The sequence below is a fragment of the Triticum urartu genome, chromosome 2 (assembly GCF_003073215.2).
Source record: "Triticum urartu cultivar G1812 chromosome 2, Tu2.1, whole genome shotgun sequence".
NCBI classification, from domain to species: domain Eukaryota; kingdom Viridiplantae; phylum Streptophyta; class Magnoliopsida; order Poales; family Poaceae; genus Triticum; species Triticum urartu.
In genome coordinates this window covers 658340661-658362238 of record NC_053023.1, presented here as the reverse complement: position 1 = coordinate 658362238, position 21578 = coordinate 658340661, and the positions used below count along the sequence as shown (strand labels likewise).

Here is a 21578-nt window from a genome sequence, read left to right as displayed (position 1 = left end):
CATCACAACATGCCCTGCAAAAACAAGTTAGACGTCCTCTACTTTGTTGTTGCAAGTTTTACGTGGCTGCTACGGGCTTAAGCAAGAACCAATCTTACCTACGCATCAAAACCACAACGATAGTTTGTCAAGTTGGTGTTGTTTTAACCTTCGCAAGGACCGGGCATAGCCATACTCGGTTCAACTAAAGTTGGAGAAACTGTCACCCGCAAGCCACCTATGTGCAAAGCACGTCGGGAGAACCGGTCTCGCGTAAGCGTACGCGTAATGTCGGTCCGGGCCGCTTCGTCCAACAATACCGCCGAACCAATGTATGACATGCTGGTAAGTAGTATGACTTATATCGCCCACAACTCACTTGTGTTCTACTCGTGCATATAACATCAACATATAAAACCTAGGCTCGGATGCCACTGTTGGGGAACGTAGTAATTTCAAAAAAATTCCTACGCACACGCAAGATCATGGTGATGCATAGCAACGAGAGGGGAGAGTGTGATCTATGTACCCTTGTAGACCGACAGCGGAAGTGTTAGCACAACGCGGTTGATGTAGTCGTACGTCTTCACGGCCTGACCGATCAAGCACCGAAACTACGGCACCTCCGAGTTTTAGCACACGTTCAGCTCGATGACGATCCCCGGACTCCGATCCAGCAAAGTGTCGGGGAAGAGTTCCGTCAGCACGACGGCGTGGTGACGATCTTGATGTACTACCATCGCAGGGCTTCGCCTAAGCACCGCTACAATATAATCGAGGATTATGGTGGAAGGGGGCACCGCACACGGGTAAGAATATGATCACGTGGATCAACTTGTGTGTTTAGGGGTGCCCCCTGCCCCCGTATATAAAGGATCAAGGGGAGGAGGCCGGCCGGCCCCTATGGCGCGCCAAGGAGTCCTCCTCCTAGTAGGAGTAGGACTCCTACTAGGAGGGGGAAAAAAGGGGGGGGGGGAAAGGAAAGGGGGGGCCCCCCCCCCCCCCCCTCTCCTAGTCCAATTCGGACCAGGGGGAGGAGGCGCGCAGCCCACCTTTGGCTGCCCCTCTCTCTCTCCACTAAGGCCCATATGGCCCATTACTTCTCCCGGGGGGTTCCGGTAACCCTCCGGCTCTCCGGTTTTCTCCGAAATCACCCGGAACACTTCCGGTGTCCGAATATAGCCGTCCAATATATCAATCTTTATGTCTTGACCATTTCGAGACTCCTCAGCATGTCCGTGATCACATCCGGGACTCCGAACTAACTTCGGTACATCAAAACTCATAAACTCATAATATAACTGTCATCGAAACCTTAAGCATGCGGACCCTATGGGTTCGAGAACAATGTAGACATGACCGAGACACGTCCCCGGTCAATAACCAATAGCGGAACCTGGATGCTCATATTGGCTCCTACATATTCTACGAAGATCTTTATTGGTCAGACCGCATAACAACATACGGTGTTCCCTTTGTCATCGGTATGTTACTTGCCCGAGATTCGATCGTCGGTATCTCAATACCTAGTTCAATCTCGTTACCGGCAAGTCTCTTTACTCGTTCTGTAATGCACCATCTCGCAACTAACTCATTAGTTGCAATGCTTGCAAGGCTTATGTGATGTGCATTACCGAGAGGGCCCAGAGATACCTCTCCGACAATCGGAGTGACAAATCCTAATCTCGAAATACGCCAACCCAACATGTACCTTTGGAGACACCTGTAGAGCACCTTTATAATCACCCATTTACGTTGTGACGTTTGGTAGCACACAAAGTGTTCCTCCGGCAAACGGGAGTTGCATAATCTCATAGTCATAGGAACATGTATAAGTCATGAAGAAAGCAATAGCAACATACTAAACGATCGGGTGCTAAGCTAATGGAATGGGTCATGTCAATCAGATCATTCACCTAATGATGTGATCCCGTTAATCAAATAACAACTCTTTGTTCATGGTTAGGAAACATAACCATCTTTGACTAATGAGCTAGTCAAGTAGAGGCATACTAGTGACACTCTGTTTGTCTATGTATTCACACATGTATTATGTTTCCGGATAATACAATTCTAGCATGAATAATAAACATTTATCATGATATAAGGAAATAAATAATAACTTTATTATTGCCTCTAGGGCATATTTCCTTCATCGAGAAGGGCAAGGGCTAGAAGGGAAACTTCATGGATGGCAAACCAGTTGCCGCTCCAGTGAAGGAACCCAAGGTTGAACCCAAACCAGAGACTGAGTGCTTCTATTGTAAGGGGAACAGTCACTGGTAGCGGAATTACCCCAAATGTATGATAGATAAGAAGGCTGGCAACTTCAACAAAGTATATACGTGTTATTAATGTGTACCTCACTAGTACTCCTAGTAGCACCTGGGTATTGGATACCGGTTCAGTTGCTATTATTGGTGACTTGAAGCAAAAGCTACGAACTAAACGGAGACTAGCTTAGGGCGAGGTGACGATGTGTGTTGGAAGTGTTTCCAAAGTTGATGAGATAACCATCGCACGCTCCATCTGCCTTCGGGATTAGTATTGAACCTAGATAAATGTTATCAGGTGTCTACGTTGAGCATAAATATGATTAGATCATGTTCATTGCAATACGGTCATTCATTTAAGTTAGAGAATAATGGTTATTCTGTTTACATGAATGATACCTTTCATGGTCATGCACCCTATGTGAATGGTTCATTGAATCTCGGTCGTGGTAATACACATGTTCACGCCAAAAGATGTAGAGTTAGTAATGATAGTGCCACTTTCTTGTGGCACTGCCGCTTAGGTCATATTGGCGTAAGATGCATGAAGAAACTCCATGTCGATGGATGTTTGGAGTCACTTGATTTTGAATCGTTTGACACATGCGAGTCATGCCTCATGGGCGGGATGACTAAGACCCCGTTTTCAGGTACAATGAAACGGGCAAGTGACTTGTTGGAAATCATTCATGCTGATGCGTGTGATCTAATGAGAATTGAAGCGTGTGGTGGATATCGCTATTTTCTCATCTTCACTGACGATTTGGGTAGATATAGGTATATCTACTTAATGAAGCACAAGTCTGAAATGTTTGAAAAGTTTAAGCGATTTCAGAGTGAAGTTAAGAATCATCATAACAAAAGATCATGTTCCTACGATCTGATCAAAAGGGGATTTTCTGAGTTGTGAGTTTGGCAATCACTTAAGACATTGTGGAATTGTTTCACAGTTGAAGCCACCTGGAACACCACAGGGTAATGGTGTGTTCGGACGTCGTAATCGAACCTTATGAGATATGGTGCGATCTATGATGTCTCTTATCGATCTACCGTTTTTCATTTTGAGGTTATGCGTTAGAGACAGCTGCATTCACTTTAGATAGGACACCATTTAAGTCCGTTGAAACGACGTCGTGTGAACATTGGTTTGGCAAGAAACCAAAGTTGTCACTTCTTAATGTTTGGGGCTGCGATGCTTAAGGCTTCAGCCGAAGAAGCTCGAACCCAAAGAGGACAAACACATCTTCATAGGATACCCAAAGGTGACAGTTGGGTATACCTTCTATCTTAGATCTGAGGGAAAATTGTTTGTCGCTGAGAACGGGTCCTTTCTCGAGAAGGAGTTTCTCTCGAAAGAATTGAGTGGGAGGAAGATAGAACTTGATGAGGTTGTCGAACCTTTATTTCAACTAGAGAATGATGCAACACAGAAAGATGTTTTCTGTGGCACCTACGTCTGTTGAATAGGAAGTTAATGATAGTGATCATGAAGCTTCGGATCAAGTTGCTATCGAACCTCGTAGGTCCACAAGGATATGTACTACTCCTAAGTGGTACGGTAATCCTGTCTTAGATATCATGTTGTTAGACAACAAAGAACCTACGAGCTATGGAGAAGTGATGGTGGGCCCGTATTCCGACAAATGGTTAGAAGCCATGAAATCCGAGATAGGATCCATATATCAGAACAAAGTATGGATTTTGGTGGACTTGCCCGATGATCGGCAAGCCATTGAGATAAATGGATCTTTAAGAAGAAGACGGACGTGGGCGGTAATGTTACCGTCTATGAAGCTCGACTTGTGGGAAAAAGTCTTTTCACAAGTTCAAGGAGTTGACTACGATGAGAATTTCTCACCCGTAGCGATGCTTAAGTCCGTCGGAATCATGTTAGCATTAGCTGTATTTTTCGATTATGAAATCTAACAGATGGATGTCAAAGCAATTTTTCTTACCAGTTTTCGTAAGAAAAAGTTGTATGTGATACAATAAAAGGTTTTGTCGATCCTAAGGATGCTAAAAGGTATGCTGGCTCCAGCGATCCTTCTATGGACTAGAGCAAGCATCTCGGAATCAGAATATATGCTTTGATGGAGTGATCAAAGCTTTTAGGTTTATACAATGTTTGCTAGAAACTTGTATTTACAAGAAAGTGAGTGGGAGCACTACAACATTTCTGATAAGCATATGTGGATGACATATTGTAGATCCGAAATAATGTAGAATTTCTGGAAAGCATAAACGGTTGTTTGAAGAGTGTTTTTCAAAGGAAGACCTGGATAAAGCTGCTTACATATTGGGCATCAAGATCTATAGAGATAGATCAAGACGTCTGATGATACTCTCAAAGAACGCACACCTTGACATGTTTTTGAAGGAGTTCAAAATAGATCAGTCAAAGAAGGGGTTCTTACCTGAGTTGTAAGGTGTGAAGTTGAGTAAGACTCGAAGATTGACCACGGCAGAAGAAAGAGGAAGGACGAAGGTCGTACCCTATCCTTTTGTCATAGGCTCTATACGGTATGCCATGCTGAGTGCCGCACCTGATGTGTGCCTTGCCACATATCTGGCAAGAGGGTACAAAGGTGATCTAGGAGTGGATCACCAGATAGCGGTCAAAATTATCCTTAAAGGAATAAGGAAATGTTTCTCGGTTATGGAGGTGATAAAGAGTTCGACGTAAAGAGTTACGTCGATGCAAGCTTAACACCTATCCGGATAGCTCTGAGTAGAGATACCGGATACATATAATGGAGCAACAATTTGGAACAGCTCCATGTGGAACATGGTAGCATCATCTACGATATGACATAAAGTTTTGTGAAGTACATAGGGATCTGAATATGGCAAGACCCGTTGACTACAACCTCTCTCACAAGCATAACATGATCAAACCCAGAACTCTTTCAGTGTTTATCACATAGTGATGTGAACTAGATCATTGAGTCTAGTAGACTCTTGGATGTTGGTCACATGGCGATGTGACCTGTGAGTGTTAATCACATGGCGATGTGAAATAGATTATTGACTCTAGTGCAAGTGGGAGACTGTTGGAAATATGCCCTAGAGGCAATAATAAATTAGTTATTATTATATTTCATTGTTCATGATAATCGTTTATTATCCATGCTAGAATTGTATTGATAGGAAACTCAGATACATGTGTGGATACATAGACAACACCATGTCCCTAGTAAGCCTCTAGTTGACTAGCTCGTTGATCAATAGATGGTTACGGTTTCCTGACCATGGACATTGGATGTCTTGATAACGGGATCACATCATTAGGAGAATGATGTGATGGACAAGACCCAATCCTAAGCCTAGCACAAGATCGTGTAGTTCGTTTGCTAAAGCTTTTCTAATGTCAAGTATCATTTCCTTAGACCATGAGATTGTGCAACTCCCGGATACCGTAGGAGTGATTTGGGTGTGCCAAACGTCACAACGTAACTGGGTGGCTATAAAGGTACACTACAGGTATCTCCGAAAGTGTCTGTTGGGTTGGCACGAATCGAGACTGGGATTTGTCACTCCGTGTAAACGGAGAGGTATCTTTGGGCCCACTCGGTAGGACATCATCATAATGTGCACAATGTGACCAAGGAGTTGATCACGGGATGATGTGTTACGGAACGAGTAAAGAGACTTGCCGGTAACGAGATTGAACAAGGTATCGGGATACCGACGATCGAATCTCGGGCAAGTATCGTACCGCTAGACAAAGGGAATTGAATACGGGATTGATTGAATCCTTGACATCGTGGTTCATCCGATGAGATCATCGTGGAGCATGTGGGAGCCAACATGGGTATCCAGATCCCGCTGTTGGTTATTGACCAGAGAGTTGTCTCGGCCATGTCTGCATGACTCCCGAACCCATAGGGTCTACACATTTAAGGTTCGATGATGCTAGGGTTATAGGGAAAGTATGTACGCGGTTACCGAATGTTGTTCGGAGTCCCGGATGAGATCCCGGACGTCACGAGGAGTTCCGAAATGGTCCGGAGGTAAAGATTGATATATATAGGAAGTATGGTTTTGGCCACCGGAAGTGTTCCGGGCATCACCGGTAGTGTACCGGGTCCACCGGGAGGGGCCACGGGCCCCGGAGGCATACATGGGCCAAGTGTGAGAAGGGACCAGCCCCTAGGTGGGCTAGGGCGCTTCCCCACCAAGGCCCATGCGCCTGGAGAGAAGAGGGGGCAAACCCTAAGGGCAGATGGGCCCTAAGGCCCATGCCTGGTGCGCCTCCCTCTCCCCCCCCCACTTGGCCGCCACCCCAGATGGGGATCTAGGGCTGCCGCCACCCCTAGGGTGGAAACCCTAGGTGGGGGCGCAGCCCTCCCTCTCCCCCTATATATAGTGGAGGCAAAGGGGCAGCCCAACACATGAAGTTCCCCCCTGTTGGCGCAGCCCTACCCCTCTCCCTCCTCATCTCTCGTAGTGCTTGGCGAAGCCCTACTGGAGTCCCGCGCTCCTCCACCACCACCACGCCGTCGTGCTGCTGCTGGATGGAGTCTTCCCCAACCTCTCCTTCTCCCCTTGCTGGATCAAGGCGTAGGAGACGTCAGCGGGCTGTACGTGTGTTGAACACGGAGGTGCCGTCCGTTCGGCGCTAGGATCATCGGTGATTTGGATCACGACGAGTACGACTCCATCAACCCCGTTCACTTGAATGCTTCCGCTTAGCGATCTACAAGGGTATGTAGATGCACTCTCCTTCCCCTCGTTGCTACATTACTCCATAGATTGATCTTGGTGATGCGTAGAAAATTTTAAATTTCTGCTACAATCCCCAACAAGATGCACTCCCTCTCTCTCGTTGCTAGCATCTCCTCGATTGATCTTGGTGACACGTAGGAAAATTTTGAATTATTACTACGTTCCCCAACACCGATCATCGGCACGAACCAGAGCGTCGACACGTATTGGGAGCGCATTAAGGCCGAGTTCGACGAGCGCAAGCTGGTCGACCCCTACTTTGCCGGCATCCACATGCAGCGCGGCTCGAAGGCCATGGCGAATCATTGGGGGCTCATCCAAACGGTGTGCAACAAATGGCATGGGATCATCGAGGAGATCGCGGCTCGCCCGGAGAGCGGCTCCAACATCGAGGGTCAGGTATGACACGCCGGTCTCTACCATTTCTTTTCGCCGTGTGCGCCGCTGACTGTTGTTCCTCGGTGAAGATGGTGCGGATGTTCGCCATGTATCGCCAGGATAGCAGCACCGACCAAGATTTCAAGTACCTCCATGTCTTCTCCCGGATCGAGAAGTGCGAGAAGTGGGCGGAAGTCCGGCGCACCCTCGCCAAGGCAAGGAGACATACAAGCCGGACACACCGACGCCGGGCGCGGCCGACGGGCGTCCGGAAGGCAACAAAAGGGCCAAGTCGGCGAAACACGCCGAGTCGGCTACCGCACGTGTGCAAGAGTCCATCGAGCATTGCATCTCCGACGCCCAGACCTGGGCCGCCCAGTGGGAAGAGAAAACCGAGGCGCGGTGGTCGGCGTTGATGACGAATAGCACCGTCAAGCTTGACCTGCTCCGGACCAACATCGCGGCGAAGAAGAGGAACACCGACTTGGCTTTCCTGATGGGGGGTGGACATGCTCCAGAGCGGCGACGAGCAGCTCAAGGTGTGGTACCTGGCGGAGCGTGGCCTCGTCCTGAACCAGATGCCGTCGACTGTGGCGCCAACTCCCACGCCGATGCCGCCGCCAATGCCGTCGCCAAGCCCGAGCGATAATGCATCCACGACGCCCAGCACAGAAGCCGCATTGACGCTGACCAGCCCGCGCACGCCGACTCTTCCGACGCGGAGGCCGACACCGCTGTTTGATGCATTACCTACACGTCCTTTCTTTTGCATGCCGAACTTTTTATTTGATCGCCGAACTGTGGCAAGGTGATTGCCGAACTATGGCGCTGATCGCCGGACATGTGGCGTTTTTTGGGTAGCGGGAATGGACAACTTTGAATTTACGGCGCCTTGGGGGCGGCACCTGGGGGCGTGGCTGGGACCTAGATCGCCCCCAGGGCCTAAAAATCGTCGGGCAAGCGCTCGAAATAGCGCCAGCCTATGCGCTAGGGGGCCGAACGAGTGGAGTTGCTCTTATGTCCAGTGGTTGGCAAAACAGGATCGGAGGCTGATGGAGAACCACGACTCCCTTTTATCTATTGTGCTTAGAGCAAAGATATTATCCAGGGGAAATTTACTGCAAGCAAAACGGAAGAGTGGAACATCGTTTACTTGGCATCGCCGTGTAACTACTATCGACCAACTCGTGCTGCTCCACGGGAAACCCTGGGATCTGGCATTCCAGATCGGGCGATGGCGGCACTGCAATGTCGTTTCTCTCTTGGGAGCATCGTTTGTGGAGCAGCGCCAGAAGACAGAGGTAGGAGGTAGAGCGACTTCGTCTTGCACGGAGCTTCGGTGGAGATGTCAAATCATGCCTGTTCGGCAGGTGTTATGCATGACATATTTCCCAGAGACTTCAAGCTGTGTTGGCTGGTGGTACTTGGTAGCCTGGTGCTGCGGTGTACCGGCGGCGACCGTGGCATGCTTAACACTTTGCGTAGGGAGGTGGTGCCGTTGGGCGTCGTGATGACGTCGACGGATCGCTGGACTGGTAAGGGCAGATCTCTTTTTTGAAGATGGGTCAGCGGTTCGATGATGATAGTGGCTTCTAAAACGTGCACATGTGGTATACGCTTTAGCTTTATTGCACTGGCTGTAGGTTCTGATACGTTACGTGGATGGGTCAGCGACGACACCGGTTTTAGATATGAGGAGTAAGAGCACTCCACATTATCGTGTTTGTAGGTATGTGTGGTGGCTCCAGGTGGCTTGATGTATGTTTTTATCAGATCTTTGTTGAATAATTAATAAAAATGGTTGTATGCATCGATTAATATAGAGGCAGGAGTCTTAACTTTTTTCGAAAAAAATTCTAGCGATGATGGAACTCGTAATGATATTTGGTCACCGTCTCATCCTCATTTTCGTGTGCTTATACCAAAAGAAGGTAATTTGGTGCAAAAAGTAAATGACTTGATAAAGACATCTGCAACAGCAACCTATAAATTTTCTCACGCATCCGTCTACGAAAGGGGCGTCAGTCCGTGGATACTGATGCGGGAGTCGGTTATCCAACCTTGTCCGCAAATGTCCGCCTTGTCTTTTCTAACTCCGTCAAATATCTATAATAATCCATGGATTAGTAGTTTTAACACATGGAAAAGGGCTTCAGCCAAAACATGCATGACTTACTATGATAATTACATGGATTATTAGTAGCTTTGTTCACTTGAAGGAAAAAATGAAAGGCGCTTTGGCGGAAGCCAGAAAGTGTCACTTGAAGGAAAAAATGAAACACGCTTGGCGGAAAGAGAATGTGTGTCACGTACTAGCACAGTAATCACAGAGTAATCCAATTGAGTGTTGGCGGAAGTGATGAGCACATGAGTACATCATACATGACATTTTAGAAAAGTGCACAATTTAGTTGGAAAGAATTACTAAGCAGAATCAAGCAAACACATGGCCAGGTGAACGCTAACTTAAGTTCATACCACAATCTTGAACACATGTCTGCATTTTCATCTCCATTGTTGTTGGTTGAATTTAGGTATCACATGGAAGAAACCCAACAACCTATGAGCTCTTGAAGCAACCGGTTTGAAGGAACAAGTTTGGAGGAAACAAGTTTCAAGTGAAGCTGATGTTGTCAGTTTTTTGCCTCTGATGTTTCGTTGTGCCACACCCATATGATGGAGAGATGGGGTCATAGGGGTACATCACCAGAAGCTCCATCAAATTATCTTTCCAATGCAAAAAACCTCACATCATTTGGAGTTGTGAGTCAAAAGTTGTAGTCATTCACGTGGAAGGTGTTCAGGCTGTCAAGGCTTCACGAATTTTCTTTAACAAATATTGGTGGAAGCATTACTAATACATGGATTAGTAGTTGAAAAAAATCAAGTGATTTCCGCCAAACATGTTAGGAAGTTTCGAAACCTTCCGCCAAACATGTTAGGGGGTTTCGAAACCTTCCACCAAATGCTAATGCAAAGTAGAAAAACAACCGTCTTCCGCGCTCCGGAGAAAAAAGGGTACGTGGTGGCTTTTGATTGACTAGATGGATGTCCGGAATCCTGTAAAGCTCCCCCATGTTTGTTCAATTTGCGGGAGAAAACGCGTCTGGGTCGTCCTACGGATCGATACAGGACTGCGTTGGATGGCTTCCGCGGCCCGGACAGCGCCGTCCAGACGTATGCAGACGGTTTACGACTCCGCCTTGGAGATGCCCTAAACCCAGCTTCGGGTGAGTGTGATGAAGATCTCGTTCGAGATATATTCTGGTTATTGTCAATCCCTTTAGTGGATGACTGTGAAGATTTTGTAGCATGACATAACTTGAAGACAGGCATACTTTATATCAAATCAGTGTTGGAGAACGTAGTAATTTCAAAACAATTATACGCACACGCAAGATCATGGTGATGCATAGCAACGAGAGGGGAGAGTATTGTCCATGTACCCTCGTAGACCGAAAGCGGAAATGTTAGCACAACGCGGTTGATGTAGTCGTACGTCTTCACGATCCGACCGATCAAGTACTGAACGCATGGCACCTCTGAGTTCAGCACATGTTCAGCCCGATGACGTCCCTCGAACTCCGATCCAACCGAGTGTTGAGGGAGATTTTCGTCAGCACGACGGCGTGGTGACGATGATGATGTTCTACCGATGCAGGGCTTCACCTAAGCATTACTACAGTATTATCGAGGTGGACTATGGTGGAGGGGGGCACCGCACACGGCTAAAAGATCAACTGATCAATTGTTGTGTCTCTAGGGTGCCCCTGCCCCCGTATATAAAGGAGCAAGGGGGTGCGGTCGGCCAGGAGAGAGGGCGCGCCAGGAGGAGTCCTACTCCCACCAGGAGTAGGACTCCCCCCCTTTCCTAGTTGGATTAGGACTTGGGAGGGGGAGAGAGGAGGGAGATAGGAAGGAAGGGGGGCGCCGCCCCCCTCTCCTTGTCCTATTTGGACTAGGGGGGAGGGGCGCGCGGCCCAGCCCTGGCCGCCTCTCCTCTTCTCCGTAAAGGCCCACTAAGGCCCATTAACCTCCCGGGGGGTTCAAGTAACCTCCCGATACTCCGGTAAAATCCCGATTTCACCCGGAACACTTCCGATATCCAAACATAGGCTTCCAATATATCAATCTTCATGTCTCGACCATTTCGAGACTCCTCGTCATGTCTGTGATCACATCCGGGACTCCGAACAACCTTCAGTACATCAAAACATATAAACTCATAATATAACTGTCCACGAAACATTAAGCGTGCGGACCCTACGGGTTCGAGAACTATGTAGACATGACCGAGACACGTCTCCGGTCAATAACCAATAGCAGAACCTGGATGCTCATATTGGCTCCCACATATTCTACGAAGATCTTTATCGGTCAGACCACATAACTACATACATTGTTCCCTTTGTCATCGGTATGTTACTTGCCCGAGATTCGATCGTCGGTATCTCAATACCTAGTTCAATCTCGTTACCAGCAAGTCTCTTTACTCGTTCCGTAATACATCATCTCACAACTAACATATTAGTTGTAATGCTTGCAAGGCTTATGTGATGTGTATTACCGAGAGGGCCCAGAGATACCTCTCCGACAATCGGAGTGACAAATCCTAATCTCGAAATACGCCAACCCAACAAGTACCTTCGGAGACACCTGTAGTGCACCTTTATAATCACCCAATTACGTTGTGACGTTTGGTAGCACACAAAGTGTTCCTCCGGTAAATGGGAGTTGCATAATCTCATAGTTATAGGAACATGTATAAGTCATGAAGAAAGCAATAGCAACATACTAAATGATCGGGTGCTAAGCTAACGGAATGGGTCAAATCAATCACATCATTCTCCTAATGATGTGATCCCGTTAATCAAATGACAACCCATGTCAATGGCTAGGAAACTTAACCATCTTTGATCAACGAGCTAGTCAAGTAGAGGCATACTAGTGACATACTGTTTGTCTATGTATTCACACATGTATTATGTTTCCGGTTAATACAATTCTAGCATGAATAATAAACATTTATCATGATATAAGGAAATAAATAATAACTTCATTATTGCCTCTAGGGCATATTTCCTTCAGTGTCCCACTTGCACTAGAGTCAATAATCTAGATTACACAATAATGATTCTAACACCCATGGAGCCTTGGTGCTGATCATGTTTTGCTCGCGGAAGAGGCTTAGTCAATGGGTCTGCAACATTCAGATCCGTATGTATTTTGCAAATTTCTATGTCTCCCACCTGGACTAAATCCCGGATGGAATTGAAGCGTCTCTTGATGTGCTTGGTTCTCTTGTGAAATCTGGATTCCTTCGCCAAGGCAATTGCACCAGTATTGTCACAAAAGATTTTCATTGGACCCGATGCACTAGGTATGACACCTAGATCGGATATGAACTTCTTCATCCAGACTCCTCCATTTGCTGCTTCTGAAGCAGCTATGTACTCTGCTTCACACGTAGATCCTGTCACGACGCTTTGTTTAGAACTACACCAACTGACAGCTCCAGCGTTCAATGTAAACACGTATCCGGTTTGCGATTTATAATCATCCGGATCAGTGTCAAAGCTTGCATCAACGTAACCATTTACGATGAGCTCTTTGTCACCTCCATAAACGAGAAACATATCTTTAGTCCTTTTCAGGTATTTCAGGATGTTCTTGACCACTATCCAGTGATCCACTCCTGGATTACTTTGGTACCTCCCTGCTAGACTTATAACAAGGCACACATCAGGTCTGGTACACAGCATTGCATACATGATAGAGCCTATGGCTGAAGCATAGGGAACATCTTTCATTTTCTCTCTATCTTCTACAGTGGTCGAGCATTGAGTCTTACTCAACTTCACACCTTGTAACACAGGAAAGAACCCTTTCTTTGCTTGATCCATTTTGAACTTCTTCAAAACTTTGTCAAGGTATGTGCTTTGTGAAAGTCCAATTAAGCGTCTTGATCTATCTCTATAGATCTTGATGCCCAATATATAAGCAGCTTCACCGAGGTCTTTCATTGAAAAACTCTTATTCAAGTATCCCTTTATGCTATCCAGAAATTCTATATCATTTCCAATCAACAATATGTCATCCACAGATAATATTAGAAATGCTACAGAGCTCCCACTCACTTTCTTGTAAATACAGGCTTCTCCAGAAGTCTGTACAAAACCAAATGCTTTGATAACACTATCAAAGCGTTTATTCCAACTTTGAGAGGCTTGCACCAGTCCATAAATGGATCGCTGGAGCTTGCACACTTTGTTAGCTCCCTTTGGATCGACAAAACCTTCCGGTTGCATCATATACAACTCTTCTTCCAGAAATCCATTCAGGAATGCAGTTTTGACATCCATTTGCCAAATTTCATAATCATAAAATGCGGCAATTGCTAACATGATTCGGACAGACTTAAGCATCGCTACGGGTGAGAAGGTCTCATCGTAGTCAATCCCTTGAACTTGTCGAAAACCTTTCGCAACAAGTCGAGCTTTATAGACAGTAACATTACCGTCAGCGTCAGTCTTCTTCTTGAAGATCCATTTATTCTCAATTGCTTGCCGATCAACGGGCAAGTCAACCAAAGTCCACACTTTGTTCTCATACATGGATCCCATCTCAGATTTCATGGCCTCAAGCCATTTCGCAGAATCAGGGCTCACCATCGCTTCTTCATAGTTCGTAGGTTCGTCATGGTCTAGTAACATAACATATTTTCTTGTTACGATGATTTTCAACTTCACTCTGAAATTCTATGAACTTTTCAAACGTTTCATACTTATGTTTCATTAAGTAGATATACCCATATCTGCTTAAATCATCTGTGAAGGTGAGAAAATAACGATATCCGCCACGAGCCTCAACATTCATCGGACCACATACATCTGTATGTATGATCTCTAACAAATCTGTTGCGCTCTCTCCATAGTACCGGAGAACGACGTTTTAGTCATCTTGCCCATGAGGCACGGTTCGCAAGTACTAAGTGATTCGTAATCAAGTGGTTCCAAAAGTCCATCAGTATGGAGTTTCTTCATGCGCTTTACACCGATATGACCTAAATGGCAGTGCCACAAATAAGTTGCACTATCATTATCAACTCTGCATCTTTTGGCCTCAATATTATGAATATGTGTATCACTACTATCGAGATTTAACAAAAATATACCACTCTTCAAGGGGGCATGACCATAAAAGATATTACTCAAATAAATAGAACAACCATTATTCTCTGATTTAAATGAATAACCGTCTCGCATCAAACAAGATCCAGATATAATGTTCATGCTCAACGCTGGCACCAAATAATAATTATTTAGGTCTAATACTAATCCCGAAGGTAGATGTAGAGGTAGCGTGCTGACTGCGATCACATCGACTTTGGAACCATTTCCCACGCGCATCGTCACCTCGTCCTTAGCCAATCTTCATTTAATCCGTAGCCCATGTTTCGAGTTGCAAATATTAGCAACAAAATCAGTATCAAATACCCAGGTGCTACTGCGAGCGTTAGTAAGGTACACATCAATAACATGTATATCACATATACCTTTGTTCACCTTGCCATCCTTCTTATCCGCCAAATACATGGGGCAGTTCCGCTTCCAGTGACCAGTCTGCTTGCAGTAGAAGCACTCAGTCTCAGGCTGAGGTCCAGACTTGGGTTTCTTCTCCTGAGCAGCAACTTGCTTGGTGTTCTTCTTGAAGTTCCCCTTCTTCTTCCCTTTGCCTTTTTTCTTGAAACTGGTGGTCTTATTGACCATCAACACTTGATGCTCCTTCTTGATTTCTACCTCCGCAGCCTTTAGCATTGCGAAGAGCTCGGGAATTGTCTTATCCATCCCTTGCATATTATAGTTCATCACAAAGCTCTTGTAGCTTGGTGGCAGTGATTGGAGAATTCTATCAATGACGCTATCATCCAGAGATTAACTCCCAGTTGAATCAAGTGATTGCAGTACCCAGACATCTTGAGTATATGCTCACTGACAAAACTATTCTCCTCCATCTTGCAGCTGTAGAACTTATTGGAGACTTCATATCTCTCAATCCGGGCATTCTTTTGAAATATCAACTTCAACTCCTGGAACATCTCATATGCTCATGGCATTCAAAACGTCGTTGAAGTCCCGGTTCTAAGCCGTAAAGCATGGCACACTGAACTATCGAGTAGTCATCAACACGTGACTGCCAGACATTCACAATGTCTGCAGTTGCTGGTGTAGGTGGTACACCTAGCGGTGCTTCCAGGACGTAAATTTTCTGTGCAGCAATGAGGATAATCCTCAAGTTACGGACCCAGTCCGTGTAATTGCTACCATCATCTTTCAACTTTGCTTTCTCAAGGAACGCATTAAAATTCAACGGAACAACAACACGGGCCATCTATCTACAATCAACATAGACAAGCAAGATACTATCAGGTACTAAGTTCATGATAAATTTAAGTTCAATTAATCATATTACTTAAGAACTCCCACTTAGATAGACATCCCTCTAATCCTCTAAGTGATCACGTGATCCATATCAACTAAACCATGTCCGATCATCACGTGAGATGGAGTAGTTTCAACGGTGAACATCACTATGTTGATCATATCTACTATATGATTCACGCTCGACCTTTCGGTCTCCGTGTTCCGAGGTCATATATGTTATATGCTAGGCTCGTCAAGTTTAACCTGAGTATTCTGCGTGTGCAACTGTTTTGCACCCGTTGTATTTGAACATAGAGCCTATCACACCCGATCATCACGTGGTGTCTCAGCACGAAGAACTTTCGCAACGGTGCATACTCAGGGAGAACACTTATACTTTGATAATTTAGTGAGGGATCATCTTATAATGCTACCGTCAATCAAAGCAAGATAAGTTGCATAAAAGATAAACATCACATGCAATCAATATAAGTGATATGATATGGCCATCATCATCTTGTGCTTGTGATCTCCATCTCCGAAGCACCTGTCATGATCACCATTGTCACCGACGCGACACCTTGATCTCCATCGTAGTATCGTTGTCGTCTCGCCAATCTTATGCTTCTATGACTATCGGTGCCGCTTAGTGATAAAGTAAAGCATTACAGGGCGATTGCATTGTATACAATAAAGCGACAACCATATGGCTCCTGCCAGTTGCCGATAACTCGGTTACAAAACATGATCATCTCATACAATAAAATTTAGCATCATGTCTTGACCATATCACATCACAGCATGCCCTGCAAAAACAAGTTAGACATCCTCTACTTTGTTTGTTGCAAATTTTACGTGGCTGCTACGGGCTTAGTAAGAACTGTTCTTACCTACTCATCAAAACCACAACGATAGTTTGTTAAGTTGGTGCTGTTTTAACCTTCGCAAGGACCGGGCGTAGCCACACTCGGTTCAACTAAAGTTGGAGAAACTGACACCCACCAGCCACCTGTGTGCAAAGCACGTCGGTAGAACCAGTCTCGCGTAAGCGTACGCGTAATGTCGGTCCGGGCCGCTTCATCTAACAATACCGCCGAACCAAAGCATGACATGCTGGTAAGCAGTATGACTTATATCGCCCACAACTCACTTGTGTTCTACTCATGCATATGACATCTACGCATAAAACCTGGCTCGGATGCCATTGTTAGGGAACGTAGTAATTTCAAAAAAATTCCTACGCACACGCAAGATCATGGTGATGCATAGCAACGAGAGGGGAGAGTGTTGTCCATGTACTCTCGTAGACCGAAAGCGGAAACGTTAGCACAACGCGGTTGATGTAGTCGTACGTCTTCACGATCCGACCGATCAAGTACCGAACGCACGTCACCTCCGAGTTCAGCACACGTTCAGCCCGATGACATCCCTCGAACTCCGATCCAGCCGAGTGTTGAGGGAGAGTTTCGTCAGCACGACGGCGTGGTGACGATGATGATGTTCTACCGACGCAGGGCTTCGCCTAAGCACCGCTACATTATTATCGAGGTGGACTATGGTGGAGGGGGGCACCGCACATGGCTAAAAGATCAACTGATCAATTATTGTGTCTCTAGGGTGCCCCCTGCCCCGTATATAAAGGAGCAAGGGGGTGCGCCTGGCCAGGAGAGAGGGCGCGCCAGGAGGAGTCCTACTCCCCCCTTTCCTAGTTGGATTAGGACTTGGGAGGGGAAAAGAGGAGGGAGAGAGGAAGGAAGGGGGGCGCCGCCCCCCTCTCATTGTCCTATTCGGACTAGGGGGAGGGGCGCGCGGCCCAGCCCTGGCCGCCTCTCCTCTTCTCCGTAAAGGCCCACTAAGGCCCATTAACCTCCCGAGGGGGTCCGGTAACCTCCCGGTACTCCGGTAAAATCCCGATTTCACCTGGAACACTTTCGATATCCAAACATAGGCTTCCAATATATCAATCTTCATGTCTCGACCATTTCGAGACTCCTCGTCATGTCTGTGATCACATCCGGGACTCCGAAAAACCTTCGGTACATCAAAACATATAAACTCATAATATAACTATCATCGAAACGTTAAGCGTGCGGACCCTACGGGTTCGAGAACTATGTAGACATGACCGAGACATGTCTCCGATCAATAACCAATAGCGGAACCTAGATGCTCATATTGGCTCCCACATATTCTACGAAGATCTTTATCGGTCAGACAGCATAACTACATACGTTGTTCCCTTTGTCATCGGTATGTTACTTGCCCGAGATTCGATCGTCGGTATCTCAATACCTAGTTCAATCTCGTTACCGGCAAGTCTCTTTACTCGTTCCGTAATACATCATTCCGCAACTAACTCATTAGTTGCTATGCTTGCAAGGCTTAAGTGATGTGCATTACCGAGAGGGCCCAGAGATACCTCTCCGACAATCGGAGTGACAAATCCTAATATCGAAATATGCCAACCCAACAAGTACCTTCGGAGACACCTGTAGAGCACCTTTATAATCACCCAGTTACGTTGTGACGTTTGGTAGCACATAAAGTGCTCCTCCGGTAAACGGGAGTTGCATAATCTCATAGTCATATGAACATGTATAAGTCATAAAGAAAGCAATAGCAACATACTAAACGATCGGGTGCTAAGCTAACGGAATGGGTCAAGTCAATCACATCATTCTTCTAATGATGTGATCCCGTTAATCAAATGACAACCCATGTCAATGGCTAGGAAACTTAACCATCTTTGATCAACGAGCTAGTCAAGTAGAGGCATACTAGTGACATGCTGTTTGTCTATGTATTCACACATGTATTATGTTTCCGGTTAATACAATTCTAGCATGAATAATAAACATTTATCATGATATAAGAAAATAAATAATAATTTTATTATTGCCTCTAGGGAATATTTCCTTCAATCAGTGTGCTATGGGAGTGGTCTCACAAGTTTAGACAAAGTTCTGTTTATCCGAGTGCTATGGGTGGATCCATAAACCATGAGGTTTGGGCAGACATATGGAAAGCAAAGATATCTTCAGAAGTAAAAAGAAACCAATTGGCGAGTTATGAAGGAGTCAATACCTTGTGCGGGAATTCTAGCAAAAAAGCATGTGTGTGATTTGGGACCGTGTCCATTGTGTCCGATGGGCTTTGAGGATTCGAACCATGTGTTTTTTTCCTTGCACAAGAGCAAAGCAAATTTGGAAAGAGCTAGGACTGAAAGATGAATCGGAGAAGGCTTTATGTACAAACCAAGATGGGACCATTGTACTAGAGTAGTTGTTTAAGAACGTCCATATAGCGCCCTTGTCCCCGAAGGTTAGCATTTGCGAGCTAGTTTTCAATATGGCTTGGTTCATATGGTGGGAGTGACGCCAACTAACACATGGCGAAAAGGTGCAACCTATTATGCAGCTTGTAATGTCCATTAGTGCGCTTGTTGTTAATTATGTGAGGTGTATGAAAAAAATTGTTGCTAAGCCGAGGGTGGGATGGAAGAAACCACCTGAAGATATCTATATGGTGATATATATGCATCATTTAATCATAAAAGGTATGAAGCTATAGCAGATGTGGTGATCAGGAAGTCGCCAAGAGGTTTCATTGCGGCTAGAAGCTTCAAGCTTAATGCAATAATGGATGTCTTTATGATCAAAGCTTATGCAGGCCATGATGGTATCTGGTTTGCTCAACATATGGGTCTCTCCAAAGTAATTATTCAAGGTGATGATTAGCAGGTTATGGCAACTCTTTGTGATGGGGGGCTCTCAACTACATCTAGCTTGGCTAAAGCGGTACCGTTCCTTCACCATGTGCACCAACCCCCTTTACACATATCACCCAAGTTTTTTATTCAGTCGTCATAATGTTTACAAAACAAACAAAGATCACCATGTTGACCTAATCAAACATGACGATCAACTTCTAAATGTAAAACATGTTTCGCTAGATTGTGAGCCTCAAAATTCAAACTCCTAAACTCATGAACAAAATTACATGAAATAAAAACATTATAATGCTCTATGATTATATCCGATGTAATCACAGAGGCTACGTTTTTAGTGCTGAAACATTTTATTAACTCAAAATATTTTGAGGAACACAAATAATGTTTGGCCTATCTAACAGCCACAAATGACATCCAAAACCTAATGTGGTAGCCGCCTTTGCCAGATTATGAGCTTCTACATTCAAGGTTCTACTTTCATACACAAATTCTACCGAACCCACACTCTTCATATTCCCATTTATTTCATGTATAATTGATGTTGACGATCCAAGGTAATCCCCATACAAGTTATTTACCGTTCCGTGACAGTCGGTCACAATAATAACATTGTTGCACATTAGGTCCATTGCCCGGGATAGAGCTTCACTGCTTGCATTTGCTTCAAGGATCTCCGGCGAAATCAGATCCTGAACTACAGTCACCAAGGCACAAGAAAACAACATGTTTCATTTGTTTGAGACAATATCGCCAAGCTTTTTATTAACTCATCACAATGTTACAGGGATGAAAGTAAGATCACCAGGATTGTCTAACCAAACATGACGGGCAACCCAAGTGAGAGAGCATGCTTGGCTAAATTGTGAGCCTCGGTATTCGAGCTCCTAAATTCATGACTAATTTAGAAGACTGCATATACTCGGGACCTCCTATATGGCGACCTACGTGTGGGAAACCAGTGAAGCCCGCACCCCCCTCCCCCTGCGCGCCCTCATGAGCCGGCCCATGTGTGGGACGGGAAGCCCCTTGATTTTTTTTCTTTTTTCTGTTGTAAGTTTTTTCTTTTTAAAAATAATTTAGGATTTCAAAAAAGTTGTGAATTGTGCAAAAAATGTCCGTGCATTCAATAAATGCTCATGATTTGAAAAATAATGAGGAAATGATAAATGCTCATGGATTCAAAAACTGTTTGTGATTTCGAAAAAATTGTCTATTAAAAAAATTACAATTTTAAAAATGTTCACGAATTGTTTAAAAAATTCATAGTTTTTATAAAATTTTAAAAATATTCAATTGTTTTTGAAAAATTCAAAAAATGTGCGCTGATTCAAAAAATATTCATGAACTCAAATAATGTTTTTCATAAATAATAAATATTTATTATTTTAAAAAAAATTCCAAATTTTAAATATTGTTCGCCGATTCAAGAAAAATGTTCCCGAGTTCCAAACAATGTACGCATTAAATAGGAGTGACCGTATTACCCCCGTTTTTACCCGAGTGCCAACCCCTTCGAGCCGTAGCAGCAGTACGGCCCAACGAACTTGGGTTGGTACCGTGTGCATCGCAGTTCGGGCCTGCCAGGGGGCTATACGGCCCAGTTCCATCTCGCACAAGGGCTTGGCCCGACACGGTGAGACTCCCTGCCCTGCCCTATCGCCGCCGCCGGCCGCCATTGCCAGTAAACCTTCAACCGGTGACTCCCACCGCCCCCAAAGGCCAAAACCTACTCGCCCTACCGCCTCATCCCCAAACCCTACTACCACCCGGCCCCCTTCGCCGCCGCAGCAGCAGCACGGGAACCTCGCCGCGGACGCCATGTGAGTTCCCGCCTTTTCGCGATTGCCGCGCAGCCGGCCGAGCTGCTCTCCGTCGTCTCGCTGCTGTGTTACCGCCTGGTGCTTGATTTGACATAGCTAGTGCCTCGCAGGTCGTCGCGGCTGTGCGTGAAGAATCTGCCCAAGGGCGCCGACGAGAAGCGGCTGCGGGAGGTGTTCTCGCGGAAGGGCGAGGTGACCGACGCCAAAGTCATCCGAACCAAGTAAGCGCCTGGCCTGGGCTGCATATGTG

The 21578-nt window shown here is 45.6% G+C and overlaps 1 protein-coding gene across 1 annotated transcript; it reads left to right on the top strand.

Annotated features, from left to right (window-relative positions):
• The first annotated feature begins 8589 nt into the window (after positions 1 to 8589).
• Positions 8590 to 21566, top strand: LOC125537714. Its single transcript, XM_048701037.1, has 5 exons — positions 8590 to 8663; positions 8751 to 8890; positions 8999 to 9037; positions 21079 to 21328; positions 21439 to 21566. Exons 1-5 carry the CDS (start codon positions 8590 to 8592, stop codon positions 21551 to 21553), a joined length of 618 nt encoding a protein of 205 aa, XP_048556994.1. The 3' UTR covers positions 21554 to 21566.
• The last annotated feature ends 12 nt before the right edge of the window (positions 21567 to 21578 follow it).